The 20,467-nt window shown below is 38.5% G+C and overlaps 1 protein-coding gene across 4 annotated transcripts in view; it reads right to left on the bottom strand.

Annotated features, from left to right (window-relative positions):
- The window catches only part of LOC113061786 (contactin-5), a 265,848-nt gene that overhangs the window by 89,479 nt on the left and 155,902 nt on the right, over window positions 1-20,467 (bottom strand). For 2 of the 4 annotated variants that reach the window (XM_026231223.1, XM_026231222.1), the window contains exons 4-5: window positions 14,235-14,358; window positions 13,270-13,445 (exon numbers count right to left, since the gene is read on the bottom strand). In XM_026231223.1, coding sequence (XP_026087008.1) covers window positions 13,270-13,445; window positions 14,235-14,358 — 300 coding nt within the window. Of the gene's footprint in view, window positions 1-13,269; window positions 13,446-14,234; window positions 14,359-14,742; window positions 15,187-15,510; window positions 15,552-20,467 lie in introns of those variants that run through there. The other 2 variants (XM_026231224.1, XM_026231225.1) reach the window with 2 other exon arrangements.

Below are 20,467 nucleotides of genomic sequence, written 5' to 3' on the forward strand. Positions count from 1 at the left end.
TTTAAACCTAATACAACAGCAACCTTCTGTGAGCCTTGTATCTGGCAAAAATTTGATACTGTGGTGGACCAGGGATGTTGGTCTCTCGAAGGTCTCTTATTCACTACACTTTCCCCTAAAATAAGCCAGCAATGAAAAAATAAATAAAAATAGTGTGAAAAGTACAGTTGCAGTGAAAAGCATTTCTGAAGGATCACGTGACACTGAAGAGTATACTGGAGTAATGATGCTGAAAATTCAGCTTTGATCACAAAAATAAATTACATTTTAAAATATTCAAATAGAAAACAGTTATTTAAAATTGTAAAAATATTACACAATATTACTGATTTTGCTGTATTTTGGATCAAATAAATGAAGCCTTGGAATGAATCACGAATTACATTCTGTATGATAAAATATAAAGATTTCAGTGATCTTCTGTAATTTTTTTTTTTTTAGTTACTACTACATTACTGTAGTAAAACCATGTTTTACAACATTTTATAAAGAGAGTATACAGAGAGTATACCATAACATGATTAGCCTAAATGTTAATAAATTAAGTGTATTAGCAATCATAAATCAAAGAAGAAATTTCTTAGAAATATATGTTAGGTGACGAGGATCACTCGTCGCTTTGTGTAAGTTCCAGTACGAAACACCGGGGGGCGCACCTGTTATGATTTCCCGATGGTAAAAACAAATTATATGTTGTTGTATTACTTATCAATATATCGTTTTTGACCAGCTAATGTGTGCAAATGTGATTTTTTTTTCTGTCCGTCATTAAAACGGCGATGGCGCCTGCCGTTGCGGGCATCACATTACATTTTCATCTAGGTTACAAACTAGTTTTTTTTAGCTATATAGACGGAGCGCTCAGTTTTTCCTGTGGTAAAATGCATTTGGCCAAATTAGCATTTTATAAAAGATGAAATGCCACTATCTGCACAGGCTATTTAAGTGTTGGCTATGTATTGGCTATGACTAGATGGCAAATGCTAGCCCTCTCTCTCAGGCGACGTCCCACATGTCTCAGTCAGTGAGTCAGTCAGACATCAAATAAATAAAATACGAGCCTTTATAGACATAGTGTTTAGTAGTACTTATTCAAACAACAAGATATTTATTTACCCTTCGCAAAACTTTGTTCAGCTCAGCTGTTGTCTACTGTGCGGCTGCTGTGGAACTTCAGTTGATTCAATGAGAGGGGGCGGAGTTATCAGCTTATTGACCGCTTGAGGATCGAATAAGATTTACACAAGCTCGTTTTAAGAACTTTCATTTGGTAAAACAGAAAGACAGACGTAAAGGGTGACCAATAGCAGTGATTAAAAAAAAAAAAAAACACCACCAAAAAAAGGGCACTTCGGAGTTTAAGGGCAAAAAGGGCATGTGCTCTGCACAGGTTGAGCCCTACCTGTGCACGTGCCTGCAAATTTTGCTATAAGTTTGATTGCATCATAATAATTGCTGTTAATAATGTTTGTTGGCAGTTTGATTAGATCTTTAATTTTTTTTTTTCTGTACATTTCTGTCATATATACATAAACTGAGTCACCTGATAAGCTGCTACTAATTATTATGGAAACATACATTTTTTGTAAAGTTGCTTTGCGATTTTTATCGTAAAAAGCGCTATACAAATACAATTTAATTAAATTGAAATCTGAATAGCCTAAATACACTGTAGTACAGTACGTCAAAAAAATAAAAATAAAAAAAAAATAAAGAAAGAAAGAAAAACTTAACACAACTGTCCAAATAAAAGTAAAAAAAAAAAAAAAAAAAAAAAAAAAAAAAATCCATGAATGATGAATACGGATATAGCTCATCATTTGGTCATGGAAGAATATGGGGAAGATGTTGGAGATATTTTTTAGATCTACTGGAGTCTTTTGTCACAAAAAAAAAAAAAACATCTAAGACACCAGAGATCCATCGTAAAGGTCCCGTTTTACCTGCTTTTTTGAAGCTTTGATTGTGTTTACAGTGTGCAATATAACATGTGTTCATGTTTCGCATGTAAAAAAAACAGTATTTTTCACACAATTCACTCCTCTGTATGCTGCTGTTTTCACTGTCATAAAAACGGGCTGATGACTTCCTTGTTCTATAAAGTCCCTCCTTCAGAAATACATAACGAGTTCTGATTGTGCCAGCGGTTCCTGTGTTGTGATTCGACAGCAGCTGAGCACGTGCTGCCCTCCTGTAAACAGTTTTGGAGTAATTTTCTAGAAGCAAGTGGGCAGGAGCATGTGCTGAAGATGTACTTATAATCACAGGAGCGTTTTTACTGACGATGAGATGCGCATGAAAATCGCATTCGTTTTTTTTGCACAGCCCTAAGATCTAGTTAACAAAGCTAAACAGCATTGCCCTTTGTGTAATAAGTTACAGAAAACTGTTAAACACCAACTTAAATAATAAAATGCACTTACCGGTTGTGTTCCATAAACAACGCCTTCTCCAGACAAAGACGGAACTGCTCCATCTTTAAAGAATAATCTTTGTGCGAATCTGGCATTAAACTGATTGAGATTGAGGAAGTTGTCCTCAGCAAGCTGTCTTCAGCAAAATATGCTGCACATAGATTTACATGTGGATTATAATTTTCGAGAAACATTAATCTCCAAGTGCAGCCTCCCTGGGAAGCCCAAACAAAGATGAAAATAACAGCTTTTCAAGGACATCGCGACAAACGCAGCTCTTCCTTCTCCGTCGGAGTGCAACAAGGCCACGCCCCCTTTTTGTGAATTCGTGTGAGCGGAGGTTAGTCAAAAAACTGTTTTAATGATCTCATTACTGCAGGAGATAGAGGGCTGTAGTCCAAACGGGTCGTTTTTTGTAGGCGAATTCTCTTAAATCAAATATCTCGCTTGGCATTGAACTTTGAGCTTTAGAATTTTACAGATATTATTTATACTCTAACAACAACATTACACACTAACTAAAATTTAAAACATGGGATCACGAAGAAGGGGGCCTTTAAGAGAAAATAGTGATATATTAATTATATCTGATTTATTTCCTATGTGAAAAAGACTATAAAGAACACAGCTCCGATATAATCTCAAAGACCACATTAATAAAGTGTGCCTTTTAGGGTACAGTGAGAATGCCAACAACCAGTCTATATGTGAGCTTTAATGTAAACAATAAACAATATTAATTTATATGCAAATAGCACAGTGAACTTCAGGAAACTATTCAAAAAGAGAAAAATAAATAATCTTCCATAAGATTTACACACAACATGAGCAGTCAGTGGCACATTTTCAGCCCTAGGGCTCCTGTCTGTTGATGTTGAACTCTTAATTTTTAGATTACACCATTTTAAAGGTCATTTTTGCTCAGTTTGAGCCTGCACTTAGATCGTCCACTTCTCTAAGCTCTTGGCAACAAGGTGCAAATTGAAATAAACGTTAGCAGCATTTTTGGAGGTCAGCAAATCAATAAGTGTTCCAGTTAAGCATTGCTGTGCTGACATATGAACAAATATAATGGCACAACCAAAGATTGACTGGAATGACATTTGATTTAGTAGCCACTCATGCAGGAATTTAAGAATAGCAAACTTTTTTAAGCTCTTGAGAACAATTGTGATAAACAACTTTTGCTAATTACAACTAGCTTCTTGTCTAGAGGATGAAATGAAGAAAACAGTTTCATGGGGCTACAATGGTGTTTCGTGTATTCAGAGTTGTTCACAGTGTCACAGTGTCTGGTTTGTGTTCCCTGGGTAACCACTAGATGTCCTCCTTCCCCACTGTGTCTGTCACTTTCGAACCACATTCCCCACGATCTCTGTCTCCTCATTGCACTCAGCTGTCACTAGTCATTAATCATTGCACTCAGACAATTTCCCATTAGCATTGTCATTTCCCTGTGTATTTATACCCTGTCTGTTTTAGTATGTGTCACAGAGTCCTTGTAGTTATCACGACAATTCTAGTCTTGTTCTTGGCCTTATGTTTGTGTCTGTTTATGTTTATTGGCAATTCTGGTTTTGACCCCTGCCTGGACTGTATTTCGATTTGGATTACCCCAATCAAAGACATAACTGCACTTGGATCTCTCTCTGTGTTTGCCTGTGTCCCGATCGTAACAGAAGGACTCCATCACACACAGATCCAGCAGTATGTCTTTTGATGTTTCTTCCCCAGCCACCGAACGGGAGAGAAAGAGTCAGTTGGAGGAAACCCGCCTGGTCATGTTTCATGGGACCAGGGGAGGTCGCAGAGGAGTGAGTGGTCTAGAGGAGGTTCAGCATTGCTCTCCACCATGGCCCCCTTTCGACCCGGGGCTCGTGTGGGACGGATTGGAACCACCATGTGCTCGTGGACCCTTCAGAGTCAGGGTTAGTCACCGTTGACCTTCCAGAGTCAAGACTAGTCACCGTTGACCTTCTAGAGTCAGGGCTAGTCACCGTTGACACTCCTGAGTCAAGCAAAGTCACCGGTGAAATTCACAGACCAAGGCAAGTCACCAATGATCTTCGTGGGCAAGGTCCAGTCACCAGTATTCTTCATGAACAATGCCAAGTCACCATTGATCTTCATGGGCAAGGTCAAGTCACCGACTATCTTCATGGGCAAAGGCAAGTCACCATTGATCCTCATGAACAAATGCAAGTCACCAATGATCTTCATGAACAAATGCAAGTCACCAATGATCTTCATGAACAAATGCAAGTCACCAATGATCTTCATGAACAAATGCAAGTCACCAATGATCTTCATGAACAAATGCAAGTCACCAATGATCTTCATGAACAAATGCAAGTCACCAATGATCTTCATGAACAAATGCAAGTCACCAATGATCTTCATGAGCAACATCAAGTCAGCATTGATCTTCTGGAATCCAGTCTAAACACCATGGGATTACCAGAGTCTCTCCACGTCTCTGTGGAACTACCAGAGCCTCCCCACGTCTCTGCTGAACTACTAGAGCCTCTCCTCGTCTCAGCTGAACTACCAAAATCTCTCCTCACCTCTGCGGAACTTCCAGAGCCTCATCACGTATTAGCCACACTCTCTGAGCGCTCGACTGATCCTGTCGTGGCCACGGAGGCTACCCTTAACTTGTTCATGCTCTCTGTTTCAGACTTGCTTAACCAGACTTGCTTTCCTGTTAATGCGACCGCATGGATGTGGTGGTCTTCTGCTCCGCCCTGGTGGGCTTCTGCCTCGACCACACGGATGTGGTGGGCTTCTGCCTCAACCACACAGATGTGGTGATCTTCTGCTCCACCCTGGGGGGCTTCTGTCTCGACCGCACGGATGTGGTGGTCTTCTGTTCCACCCTGGGAGGCTTCTGTCTCGACCGCATGGATGTGGTGGTCTTCTGCTGCACCCTGGGAGGCTTCTGTCTCGACCGCACGGATGTGGTGGTCTTCTGCTCCACCCTGGTGGGCTTCTGCCTCGACCACACAGATGTGGTGGTCCTCTTCGCCGCCCGGGTGGACCTCTGTCTCGTCCACACTGATATGGTGGTCTTCTGCTCCACCCTGGAATCCTGCCTGGTCGGCACTGTCCTGGGTCCCTGAACGCCCTGACCCACCCTGGTCTCCTGTTGTGTTGTTGTTGGTGTTGTTTTTTTTTGTTCACTTCCTGTCCCTGTTCCCCTCTGTGAGCCTGGCCCTCCGTCCCTCCCCCTTATCCTCCACCAGTCCACCTCCCTCCTGGGCTCCCTGTTTAGTGTTTGCACTTTTGGTCTCTGTTTCCCCAATTAACATGTTCCTCTTGTCTCTGTTTTCCCCATTTTACCTGGCCCTCCGTCCCTACCCCTGAGCCTCCACCTGTCCACCTCCCTCCTGGTCTCTTGTTTTGTCAGTCACGTCTTGGAGTGTCTGGTAGCCGCTCCGTAGAAGGGGAGTATTATCACAGTGTCTGGCTTGTGTTCCCTGGGTAACCACTAGATGTCTTCCTTCCCCACGGTGTCTGTAACTTCCTGAATCACATTCCCCACGATCTCTGTCTCCTCATTGCACTCAGCTGTCACTAGTCATTAATCATTGCACTCAGCAAATTCCCCATTAGCATTGTCATTTCCCTGTGTATTTATACCCTGTCTGTTTTAGTATGTGTCAAGGAGTCCTTGTTGTTATCACAACAATTCTAGTCTTGTTCTTGCCTGTGTGTTTGTGTCTGTTTATGTTTATTGGCTATTCTGGTTTTGACCCCTGCCTGGACTGAATTTCGATTTGGATTACCCCAATAAAAGACATGCCTGCACTTGGATCTCTCTGTGTCCCGATCGTGACAGTTAAAGAGATGGATTCTCATGTTAAACGTGGCCAAAGTTGTAAAAAATAATTTAGAAGACTTCCGGGTTGGTACAAGTTTCGGCTGTTTTTTTTTTTCGATCGTGGATATAATATACAAAAACGGAACATAGAGCGAAACACAGTGCACATCAACACGTTTCAAAATCGCCGGCAGCGCTGCATAGGATTTGTTCGAGAATATCTCAACATAACAGTGCTTTTGGATGTGAGTGGAAAAAGTTTACTGTGTTCAGCTTCCCAAAAAACCCAGCGTTACATGAACAGTGGATGCAGTTTGTTTTCCCGGGGTAGTAACGGAGTCTATCAAGAGCGTTTGTCATCCATTATAAGACTGATAGACTATAACGGTTTGAATTAAAAATTTCATTTTGTGTTCTACTGAAGAAACAAAGTCACCTACATCTTAGATGTCCATGGGGTAAGCAGATAGACATAACATTTTCATTTTTGGGTGAACTATCCATTTAAGAAACATAGTCTTAGTCTCATGAATATTATATTAACTCAAATACTTTTTTAAGAACACTTATAAGTACTCTACAGTACAATAAAGCAAAAACAGGTAAATTGTTATCATATGTTAATAAGCAACAGCTTTGCTCTTCATTTTAACCCATATGAGAAACAATAAACATAAAAAGATCTTGCTTGTTATTCCATTCTAAGAGCAGTGCAGATTCAGCAACTTCCCGCCAAGAATGGCTGTTCACATAATTATTTCTTTTCTGTTTAATTGTACGCTCTATGTGAAAGAATTCAAGCAGGCTTAGACGTGTGAATAATTAATCTCTCTCTCTCTCTCTTTTCTTGTGGGTTGAGACAGAACAGAAAACAGAGCTTGTGGGACAGGAGATGAGCTGTTTCATCCGCCCTGGTTGTGGGTGGTGTTGATTAGTCCCTTTCAGACTGAAGTGAGGCACTTTTAATTTCACACAACAAGCAATGATGTCGGGGGGCCCGGGAGAAGCTACTAAGTATGGTTAATTTCTGCATATCAAACAACACAATCCATGCATACGTGAAACAGCATTCGCATTCCACTTCCATACTGTGACTACACTACATCTACTCATTAGCCCAGAAAACAAAAGTCATTTTGGGTCTAAAATAAACGTATGGGTAAAAGGCAGACAAGAAAAGTGCCAAACAGCAAGCATCTGGTTTGTCCTCAATGAAGGTTTTAAAATATCTAGGCTAACATGGTAAAATACTTCTACTGAACAATAGCTGATCTTTGACCCTGTCTATATATATATATATATATATATATATATATATATATATATATATATATATATATATATATATATATATATATATTATTTTTTTTATTTTTTTAATAAAGCAACTTACAAATGAGGACAATGGCGTTTGATGCCATTGTATTTGAATTTGATTTTACATCTTTAAATACTAAATTGATCCCATTTACTTTGCCCTAGATACTGGTTTTACTTTGTAATTCATCAGTGAATGTTATTTCATGTCATTTATTCATTTCCAGACTGAAGTGTCTTGTCTCAAATCTGAAAACAACAAATGTAAATGATTTAACAAGGCTGCTAACACATATGCTGGCTCTGAAATTTCTGTGAAGCTTTTGCATGAATTTTCATTCATCATTACAATGTGCAACCATGAAAAATGACATTAGACATGCACGATCACAGACATTCAACACTGCTGCCAGCATCGCAAGGAAGCACAGCGTATACTTTGTTGAACGCAGTCCGGATTTCCCTTCCAGTGTGATTTTGCCATTCAAGTCGAACAGCTTGTGTTTGGCCACTATGTTCCATCTCTTGGTCACATAGCATTTTTGGACATTAACTCGTAGTCCGCCATTCACTTGATTCCCCAAAGCACTTCAGCTTTCTCTCTTCATTTGTGCACAGTCAGATGCTCCTGTATGAATACAGTCATCCTGCAGAAGATAAGCTTGCCAACCTTTCAATCGTATTGGTTTACACTCCCCACTACAGAGAAGCAGTTAATCTGTCACATTTCATGCGCTGCATGGGTTTGAGAGTGCTCTGAAAAGCAAGTGGGCGGTGTGTCAGTGGTATTTCAGTGTTTTGTAATGAATCTTTTAAAAGAATGAATTCTTCTTGTTCACTTCTGTGCAGAGACCGCTAGTTTTTGTTCACTCAAGTCGTTCACTTGTGAAGAGCTTGACTGCTGTGAATATGTTTTCTTGCCTACAAAGTCTCACTGCAGCACAACCCACTGATAAAATGTTCTAACCAATTAAATAAACTTTCCTCTGTTCTTAGAAAGTTATCAGCAAGGAAAAGCACATCTAAAATATGAGCATATCTTATAAGCAGTATCATAAACACATTAAATATGAGCATGGTATTATGTTCAAATGTACATGCATACACACGCTTTTAAGTGAAGTGACATTCAGCCAAGTATGGTGACCCATACTCAGAATTTGTGCTCTGCATTTAACCCATCCGAAATGCACACACACAGAGCAGTGAACACACACACACACACACTGTGAGCACACACCCGGAGCAGTGGGCAGCCATTTATGCTGCGGCGCCCGGGGAGCAGTTGGGGGTTCGATGCCTTGCTCAAGGGCACCTAAGTCGTGGTATTGAAGGTGGAGAGAGAACTGTACATGCACTCCCCCCACCCACAATTCCGTCCGGCCCGAGACTAGAACCCACAACCCTTTGATTGGGAGTCCAACCCTCTAACCATTAGGCCACGACTTCCCCTTTTAAGTAGAAAGCCTGATTTTTTTTTCTATTTCTCCTCTCCCTTTCCTGTATGTGAATTTTGTATTTCATATGATAGTTTAAAATAATAACAATAATAATATCCACATATAATAATATATATATATATATATATATATATATATATTGAATTAAATTGATTATCAGCTCTCTACCTTAGTTTCAACATCGGCTGAATCCAGTGTCTGTCAACTGTCATTCCAATCCATTTGTGATCAGCAGGAATTTCTTGCACTAATCCGTTGCAGCAAAAGCACAAAGATCCATCAACAGGCGCAACACCTGTGTTTAACGCTCAAACCTTCAGGGGGCTGCTAACAATAAAAGAGAATGAGATCAAAGCTTCATTTTTTTTCTATGAAAAACGAAAGCATCTGCTGAGAAAAGACAAGACACCTCTCTTTGGAACTGCAGAAAAGGAAGATATGAAGTTTAAGAGAGAGCAATTCAATAGTTTATATCTTATTTATGTGAAGTGGGCGGCTGGTAGACTGGGCCGTTGGAATGCAGAAGACGTCTGTTTCTTCTCCCTGGTTCCACGGCAGCAAAGAGGGATTGTATGAGCCGTGTAATGTATGGCCTTGGAAAGGTGATCTCCTCCAACAAACTGTCACGAGAGAGCCGGGATGGAGAGGCTGGAAATCCCATTGTAACAGTGCAGATTATTGATTCATCAGGTGCTGTTACTGCCGTCTTTTTGTTTTCCATATCAGCGTGTTATCCCTGGCCCTCTTCAGTTCACTCTAGACATATGAATTATAACTAATCAATGCTCTCCGCTTTAGTCTAAATGGAAAAATAGATTTTCTTTCGTTGTCCCTACATTGTCAAAGGAAAAACTGTGATAAATGACATATCTTTAGACAGCTGGTGTCATGAAACATGACAGTTGGGCAACATGTAACAAGTTTTCTTTATTGTTTTCTTTCTTTCTTCGCTCGTTATTAAGTAACAGTGGCAGTAAATTAGGAGGGCAGTCTGTACAGCTAAAATTGGCATAATTTGACTGTCAAAAACTAAGAGATGTATTCTCAAGATAAGAGTCATAAATGAGCATGAAATAATAATTGACACATTTGAAAGAAGCTAAAATCTGTTTATTGGGTTTCTTTCTTCATTTTCAAGTGCTCATCTCATATTTTCCTGACTCCCCATCTTGGATGGTAAACTGAGACCTTTGTAGGGAAAATCAATATTCATCTGTTTTCAGCTATAAGGGCGGATTGGAGATAAGATAAGAATCTGCAAGAACCGATGTTCTCCTTTCAAAAATTGAATGACAGTCTAAGAGAATGCACAACCTTTTAAAGAGTTGTTTAAACTCCATGTATTGATTGGACTGCTCTCTGATTGGATGTTCTCTCAATATTTACACATGGCCATAGGAATAAATAAATACATTTATAAATGTGTCCAATTCATATATATATTATTTTTCTTTTTCTAATTTGCCAATCCACAAGATCTTTCTCCTGTTAACCAATGGGCATGCATTTTACTTTATGAAAACACACACACACACACACATATAATTTAGTACACTTTTTTTTTTTTTTTGCAACATGGAAATAAGCCCTTGAATTTCCAATTCAATGGCCGCTATAGGCAAATCAAAAGCCCTGCACATTCATGTTACAAATGGTCTCGATTGATAGGTGGAAAGAGAGAGAGAGAAAGTCCACGAGATGACAGTGTGGATTCAGAAGGCTGCTCACATGCACTCGGCTGCTATGGACCATTAATGCATCAAAACCTTTTAATTGGAAAGCACTTTTAGCTACTTTTTAGCTACCTTCTACTGAGAATCCAGTTCCTGATAGCCCTGTTTTCTGTGGTCAAAGAGAGTGGAGTTCTGAACAGAACCACCCTACGTACATATCCACAGGCTTGTTATTTCAAGCCATGACACCTAAGTCACATCCTCCTACTTTGGAGGGGTCTGCTGAGAGAGGACTGTTTCTCTGAAGGGGGTGAGATCAGAGACACTCCCTTTGCCTGCAGTCTTCAAAGCGTGGCCTGGTAACTAGCTTGAACCAGGGAGTTCTGATCTCAAAACAAAGAGTCAGAAAAAAAAAACTCCAACAGGGGAATGCTTTGGGGCACAACACTGAAACTGTGAAAAGAATACAGTCCACTGGTTTTCTCTCCCCAACACTTTTTATAAAAAAAATACAGATCTGAATCTCCAGGGAAGCTGTGGATACTCTGAACAAACCAACCAGTTTCCCTGGCAAGAGTTGTGAGAGGTCTCTTAACAAGGGAGGGCTGTGACATCCGTGGTGGGGTAGCAAGACTAGGCCCCTCTCCAAACGGCTGAATTGACCATCTCTGGGAAACGTATGCCCAGCTTCCTCAATCAAAGACAGCAAACAAAAAGATCCGAGCTAAATGTTCCCCTACGGCTGGATGGCCAGAAGAGCTGTTTGCATTTCATGAACGGAGACCTCAACCAATGCACTTCACACAGGGAATCATTGCCTTTAATCATTTTGAAATTGCACAGCAGTAGCTGCCAGCAGAAATCAGCTCTTGCAGCTTTTAAGTGCACTTCAGGTTGCTCTGTTCTCAAATGACCAGCTAGATTTGTGAAAGTCTTAAGGTTCAGAGTGAATCCTGATTAGTTTACTATTACTTTTTGGAGGTATACTGATACAATCCAATTACAAAAAACATTCAAGTTACTAATTGATTTTTCAACCGTTTCACAGTGTAGGAGTCTCAGTGGTGTTCATCGCAATTAAAATCACTTATTTACATTCTAAATGCATTTTCTTAGTGTTAATGTACATGATTCATCAGTTATTCCAATATATCTGTGTAATAACTTTTTTGGGTGGTCATCAAGCCTCTACTAATGCCCACTATGATCCAATCAATTGTCATGGGAGAAAATCAAATCACACCCTACATTTTCCTCATTAAATATCCTGTCTGTCTCACAAATACATCAGAATGCGGAAGTAAAATACGCTGTGAATATTGTTTCATATTGCCTTTGGTGCCAAGGTGTTGGAATAATGGTTAATTCATTTTATTACATCCTCGTTGCACATGTCAGGCTCATGAGATTGTCCCCTTTCAATAAGAGTGAAAGATCCTTGGGTGTCCAGCATGGTGATGAATGGTGGCCATTTGTTATGTGAGGCCTGGGAAAAGCTCTGCATCCCAATGTCTGCTGCCAGGAGCTTTCCTTTGTCTCTCCGACAGGCCTTCAGAATGGGCAACAATGATCAGAGCAAGGTTATAGCCAGGCGACGGGCAAGGACGACAGAAAAAAAAAAAAAACACTGAATGACTTTATGATTTTGTTCGTAGTGTTTTTTTTTTTTTTTATAGAGAAAGAACAGAAAATGCAAGGCGTATCTTCATGTAGGTGAGAGAAAACAATCGAACCCCTCTTCAATATTACAGTCTAGGAAGCAAAAAAAAACTGGTTTCCTAACCAGAGCTATAATAAATTTACTGCTCGTAAGAATGCTACATCACACATATACTAAGTGTTCGTTTTTCTACAGAAAACACCATGGGCAGTGAATAGTGAAGTACACAATCCCATTGGGTACGACAATAAGGCTATTATGGCCATCGCTCCTGGGGAAACTGTAAGCAAAACTAACAATGTGTTTTCCAGCAAGCAACTGCGCCTCTAGCTCCACGCTGCATGCTTCCGTGGCTTGTGATGATATTTTGGAGGGAAGCCAAGGGATTACTAGGAAAACAAATGCACTTTTTGCTCTTGTTTTGTGAAGCAAATGTTTAAGGCCACTTTTCCATCTGATGGAGACAACTCTAGGGCTAGATTTTAAGGAAATTAACAAAAAAGCATCATGGGAATAACTTTTAATTGCATTGACTTTTAATGAGCAGCATTAGAAGGAGCCAGTTTTAGGGTGAGCATGTGGGTATGCCATGTGGGAATAAAAACTGAATAAATTCAGTCTTAACCTTGCCAATGCAGGATTTTTAAACAATTATATCGACCCAAATAATTGTAGCAGGACTATTATATTTAACTAAAACCATTTAAACAAAAATAATAAAATAAAAATAAAAATCATAATTTTAGCTAGATGCCAAGAAAACTTGATATACAAAAATAGGCAAAGCAGAATAAATTTTTTTTTTAAGAACTAAAACTAATAAACATAATAAAACAATATTACACAAACAATCAAACAAACAAATACATAAATAAATGGTACTAAAATCTGAATTTCAGTATCCAATATGTTTCAGATTACTCACAGGCAAACTGCAGGAGGGCATCTCGACTCAGGACGGAGCCAATGCTGTTTTCAGCTCTACACTGGTATCTCCCATAATCAATGGCCTCACTTGCATTGTGTATTATTAAGTTCCCATCAATCAAACTGTAGCGGAAATCTCCTTCCGGGTCCACAATGGTTCTGTTGATCAGCCAACTGCAGAAGCAATGAATTATTTAGAAAAAAAAGCTTTTCTGAAGCCATTATTAGATTCTGGTTAAAATACAATTAAATAAAGTTTTCTACACTGAGGTAACTAATCAAAGACCACCAGTAATGTAGGAAACATTTAAGTTTACAAAATATCTCAAAAACATTGGTCATTAAGATTAAACTGAAAGCATACAATTAATTTCAGAATGTTTTAGTTTTGGTTTGTCCCCAGTTTGGTCTCAGATGAGCATTTATTTATTTATTTAGTTTTGATAGAGATATAGTGATCACATTTTAACGACTGAAAAGCTTGTTAGCCTGATGTGCCTGTATATCTTAGACGGGAATATCGATCTAAATTATGACTCAGAACTCAAAACCATATCAGTGTCTGAGAGTTCAGCAGCACCAAATGGATCATTCAACCTCACTAACACTCATATTTATTTATGTTTATAGACATTGAGCGAATGCTCCGGGCGAAAACAGATACATTGATGAATTGCTCTCTGTTCCTAGAGGATAGAACTTCTGTGAGACCGTAGTGCATACGCTGAATCACAGGACAGTACAATTTAATAATTTGATCATGATGATTCTAGAACATTATATCAATCCTGATTAGGATTCCACAGAGAAAAGTGGAACATCTGCATCATTAGCATTAATCTAACAGAAATGCCACTCAGGCAGGATAATAAGGATTCACAGTAAAGCTCAGGAGATTTTAAATGTCATTTATTATCCATTTAATGAAATCTTATCCATGTTAATGGGATGAGTAAACCGTACCTGTAGGTCGGAACAGGGTTTCCCCTGGCTTCACAATTCATTATCACTTTCTTATCATCCGAATCCAGGGAGAAGATTGCATCATCTGGCTCTTGAAGGAACACTGGACCAAACTCTTCGCTCTCTGGGGTCAGATGGAAAAAGAAAGGCAAAAACAAGGTTTACAAAGTTGAAACTAGTTATGATGTAACCCCTAAAATCTAGGGGTCATTATGGTACCCTATGTTCTGTTTGGGATAGTTAGATTTATTTATTTATTTATTTTTTTTGTGATACTATACTCTATTGTGGTACTATTTTTAAATAAATTAATTTAAATAAATTAATACATATTATTATTATTATTATTATTACTAAATTGTGTTATTACTTATTTATTGCTGACATTGAGTAATACAAGGACATGCTATGTGTGTAGTCTAGGTTCGTAACTGAATATTGTGTGTTTGAATGCTGCAAGGGGTGATACATGAGCTATCACTACTGTACCCTTGAGAAAGGCACTTACGCTGCCTTCAAGTCCTCCTGGGAAGTTCCAGCTTATGAGTTCAGAAATCTTATTAACTCAATATAAAACTGCAACTGTACAATCATAACAACTTGGTGGCCAACTTCATATTTATTTCTCTCTTTCTTACTTCTCGAGACAGAGGGCTTTTTTAGAGCTCGTACAACAACAAGACGCGGGGAAAAAGTGAGTAATTAAGGGTGTAACTGATGCTTTAATATGTGTATTTTATCATTGTTGCCACAGAAAACAAAAAAGGAAAGTAGTTTTGTCACACAAGTCTGCTGCCTCATAACGAAGCCAAGTGAGTTATATATTCTGCAAACTTTGTTATTACTAAATGAAAAAATAAATAAACAGAAAATACATACAAACTAAACTGTGCCATAAACAATGAAAATTAAAGCAACTGATCAGTTTGTATCTGTCATGAATTTTCAATTGCCATTCCCCCAACTCTAAAGCCTCTTTCACACTGCACGTCGGACCCGCAATATTTCCGGAACATTGCCTGGTCGCCTTTTGTATGAAAGCAACCACGTCCCGGAATTGATTACCGAATTGAACCCCGGTCGGGGACCTAGTAACATTGCGTGGTTCGACCTGAGACGAGCGCTGTGTGAACAAAAGCCAGATCTAATTCCGTGTCGAAGTGATGACGCGCGTTATCGCGCGACTCTTTTACCGGCTGTTTTGAAGGCAGATCAACATTCTAGATGAAACAATATGTGCAAGCTGTAATGAAGCAGAGATCAGTTAGTTCCTCACTTTCCGCGCTGACGCCGAGACCGTTTGCTTGCTTCAGTGAAAGTATAACGTGCCTAGCGTTGTCGACTCATACATTACACGTCACACGCTGATGTCACGTGTCGTTACGGGATCTTCAAGGGTTTTGTGTGAAAGCACGCACATATAAGGGGTCATCACTGGCAGTGTGAAAGTGCCAAATCTAGCGAACAATTGCAGGAACACTTTGCCCCTGTATTTGCCGGAATGGCAGTGTGAAAGGGGCTTAAAAGACTGGGCACAAAAAAATAAAAAAATAGATAAAAATCCTTGCCTCCCACTGGAAATAATGGAAATTATATCATTTTGTACAACTTACCCATGTAGGGAAATGAATTTGGATGTGTGGTCCGAATATAGGCTATCTATGTAAGACACAAAATGGTGTTTTTACAATTCAAAGCAGTTTAAGCTCATCCTACCAGTCCAGCTGGATCTACACGGCAGACGGTCCACATTAGGAATCCTGTTAACTGTCTCATATATTCAGGCCCCCAGGGTGAACGCGATAACATATCTCAGTAGAATAACTGAAGGTCCTTCCAATTAGAAACACGCAGGAGATCTGCTCTGTCGGTGCTCTGCGAGTTTATGCTGAACAGAGGGACCAATATTAAATCTCAGGTTGTTTCACGAACACATGAAAATTTTTTTCTTAGGAAATATATTAAGATAATACCTTGTTATTTTGGTATAAAGCATTTAGATATTAACATTGGACATGTACCACCACCATTTTTGGACATTTTTTTTTTTATACGTTTTCAAAGATGCAATAATTTCACAACATCTCGCAGCCCAAATCGTAAAAACCACCAATATTAAAACTCCAGAAGAAATAGGATGACCTTTCATAGGTGAGAATGTGATGGTTTGCATTTTATTAACCCAATTTTGAAATATCGTAACTTTTTTTATGTTGTGTTAGCTAAAGCCATCACCTTATCATATTGTGTTAATTTAGCAAAACTGTCTCTTGCAGATATAGATATGGTTACACTGTCAAATTGCTCTTGAGTGTTCATGAACCTGCTTTGAACACCCAAAAATGGTGGACAGTTTACAAAAAGCAGCCCATTGAAACAGCCACTAATAAATCAACTATGCATACATATATTTGTTTTTGATTGCTTCCACTGTCTTCATCTGTAAGTCGCTTTGGATAAAAGCGTCTGCTAAATGTATAAATACATTTATAAATGTAAATGTAATGTAAATGCATACATATCTAGTCTCTATGGTTTTTAATATGTGTTACCGATCACTGTAGCAGCCTAGCAGAAGCCCGGTTTAGTTCAAGTGACACGGTATGAATATAATTTAACATCTTCATATATATCAAAGTATTGCAGTTATGCCAGTAGTCACAGCACTTTATTGTATACTGCTCATGAAATCATCAGGTCTGCATGAACAGCTCTCCGCTATGCAATGGCTAATGCTGGCAAATGTTTTGTGCAGTAAAGGAATAAGACAACAGAGCAAAATAAGAGATGAATGAGTTCACAGATAACCTAGTCATTTGCAGTGGGTTGGGAGTAAGCTATCTAAGCTCTAGCTCTATTATTTATGCTCGGTGCTGCATGCATAATAAATCCCAGAGTGTACAGGCTGCAACATCATCACTGTCTCAAGCTGGTCTCTGCCCAAGTGTCAGCACACCAGCACAATATAAAATTTGACTGACAAAAGAATATGGCTTTGCATCTACCTTCAATTGAAACCCTCAATGTTGTGAAAGAAGAGACCCTTAGTTCATTCTGCTAACTGCAGAAATGTAATTTGATCAATTTAGTAGTGCATTGTATTTTCAGTCCACCTGTACTGACAAAAATTGAGAATCTTTTTGTAAAGCAGCACTCGATTCACTCTATCTTTGTCCTCTGGATGCCTCAGCTGACTGTGGGCCTTTGAGATTAAAGAGCGCTCCCCCACACAAACACTCCCACTCGGCCCATATGTTCCCTGGCTCGCTTCCGTCTCCTCAACACCTCTACTCACCAATCATCCTCTGTCTCAGATAATTATTTACAAATCTGTGTAGCTTGGACAAGCTTGGTGTAATTGGGGATGATTCTTGGGCAGAGGAACACAAATGTTTTTGACACTACAATAATATGGCATTTTTGCATGTACAATTACACAACATTTTGGAAACTAAATGAAGTAATCATGTATGACACAAAGGCATTACACACACAAACATATAAATATAATAATAATAATAAAATAATACATTTTAAGATAATAATTATCTTAATCACAACAAGCCATTTATTTGATCAAAGAAAATACAGTAAAAACAACTATGTAATCAACTATTATTTATATTTTTATATAAATCACAGTATAAATGTCAATTTTAAAGTATATTCAAATAAAAAAAAACTATATGAATATATTTACATAATTATTCCTGTCATTAGTGTCATGAACTTCCATTCTAATATGCTGATTTCGTGCCCAAGAAACAATTCTTATAATTATCAAAGTAGAAAACATTTGTGCTGCTTAATATTTAACACAAACACACACGCGCGCGCGCACACAAACACAACCCTAACCTTTTTTTTTTTTTTTTTTGAGTGTATCGGATTATAACACTGGTGATCCCTTTCCTTAAATGTTTTGAAAAAGGTATGAATAAATTTGTTACAAAAGAGAAAGCATCGAACCCTTCATTCAGTACTTTTACTTGTCAAATTTAACAGACTTGTTAACTCACCACACTGTCACTATTTAATCACTCTCATGTCATTCTTTTAGAAATTATTTGGAATTATCCAATTTGATTGCTACATTTCTAAAGTTTGCAACAACATGAAGGTGAGCAAATGATGACTTTTCACACTTTGCGTTAACTATTTCTTTAAAACAGACATGGACGATTTCACACTTTTGTGTGTTTGTTTGTGTGGATTCAGGAAACTGTCCCAATTTAACTTTCTTATTCTTTCTCTTATTGTTTGTTGGCCTTGTGACAAAGAGATGACCAACCATCAAAAGTATCCTTCTTTCAAATTAAACAAAAGCCTCAAATAACAAGGGCCATTTCTTCAAGTGAGAAAAACCTCGCCTGACAAGTCAGATTTCCTGTCTAATGAATGCCTGTGAGAGTTCAATCAACCGTTCGTTTTCTCACTATTAAACAGGGATTGCTCATGGTAGTACACAATTTTACAGAAAGGCCTTGACATGTTTGAGTCATGGAGACTCAGCACATCATGGAGCCTTTGTATATGGTTAAAAGTTGAAAAGCAATCATAGTAGAATGTTGCGGTTCACTCTCTTGTATAGTTCAGCTCAGTTTGAGCAGGTAAAGATGCTCACTTCTGTTTTGAATTCGCCCAGTCTCTCCCTGTAGGTGGCACTTTTGGAATAGCAGAAATATAGTGGTTTCCCAGGTAACTGCAGTACACAAAGCAGCGCAGCATATATTTATTCAATGAAATAATAGACTTTAAAAGTTTAATAGTTACATCAAGCCATATCGCATTTCTGGTCTTTCCATCCCCAAATTTTAGACCTCCTATAATCAAAGACTTTCTTGTCCTATTTAAGACTTTTTATGCCCTTAAATTTGATACAACTAAATTTATATCTTTTTAAGCATCTGTCAAATAGCAACCCGTGGTGCCATAGGACCCAAATGGATCTACTGAGCCGACCTTGATTTTCCTAATATAAATGTGATTTTATTAGAAAATAGCATTTGGCATTTGTTTATTTAATTATGTAAAAAAAAAAAAAATTGTGGTTTGGATTCGGCGGTGTCAGCCAGTTGGCAACCTTTGTTATAGACCACAAACTCCTCATTTCTTACTCAGGCAAATTTACAAAAAAAGACACTCATCCATATTTGCAAACACACTTAACTGTTTAATCATGATTAATCACAATTTATCATTATCACAAGCCATTTATGCATTTACAACAGGGTTAATTTTTTTGCTGTTTGCAGTCACAAATGTAGTACAGGGATCTACTGTAAAAGCTAAAAAACGTATTTACTACACAAGAAAATAAATGTATATACAGTAGTGTTACCAGCTTTGGTTGTTCCCTCCCCTTTTGTTATTGGTTTCTTCCTGTTTCCCGCTCTCTGCGGTTTCTGTTTTTAGGTGCTGTGATTGGTCGGGTAATGTGCCCATCATGATTATCCTCAGCTTGTGAAACATCCAATCATTAATTGGCACAAGATAAAAGACACCCATGAAGAACAGAGGAGGAGGAGCTTGGAGTGTTTGTTGGCTGGGTCAGTTTGTTTGAAGCTGCTGAATTAGTGGTGGTTCGCTTGTTGTGTTTGACGAAACATCTCGTCTGACAAACTTCACCAGCCCGGAGATAAAGGAAAGAGAAGTATGTCACGTGACATACATTGAGCAAAAATGTAGAATTACGCCTTGTTAGACACATAGGGAAGGGGCTCGTGCAACCTTTTGTAAGTTTTGTTAGTTAGCGAAGCTTTAGGTATGGCATGTTGAACGCTGAAGACTTTATTTTGGGGTTTTGTTTTCAGTTAGTATAGAGAGTGGAGGTTTAGTCAGTGAATGTTATGTTATTTTTGTTTGTTCTGCACCGCTAATTTTCTTATCTCCGAGGCTTTTTAAATTAGTGTTATTTTTCATTATATATAGTTGTAAATAATGTTTGGTGTTTTCATTTGTATAAGTTACATTTTCTTTTATAAATAAAGCGAACCACTTATTTTCATGTCAGTTGTCCTTGTGTCATTCTCCCCCAGTACTCCCCCAGAGACCAAAATTATAGGGTTGTCTTTATATTTTATGTACGTCTTCCTCATACCTCTATGCCATCAGGAGACGTAACAAGTACTCTAAAATATAGGCTGCTTTTTATTCTCCACTCCATAGGTGTGAGAGAACAGTGTGCTAGATGTAGGAAGGGGATAATTACTGCTGCCCACACGCTTTTATGT

The sequence above is a fragment of the Carassius auratus genome, chromosome 43, assembly GCF_003368295.1.
Source record: "Carassius auratus strain Wakin chromosome 43, ASM336829v1, whole genome shotgun sequence".
In the NCBI taxonomy this organism is placed as follows: domain Eukaryota; kingdom Metazoa; phylum Chordata; class Actinopteri; order Cypriniformes; family Cyprinidae; genus Carassius; species Carassius auratus.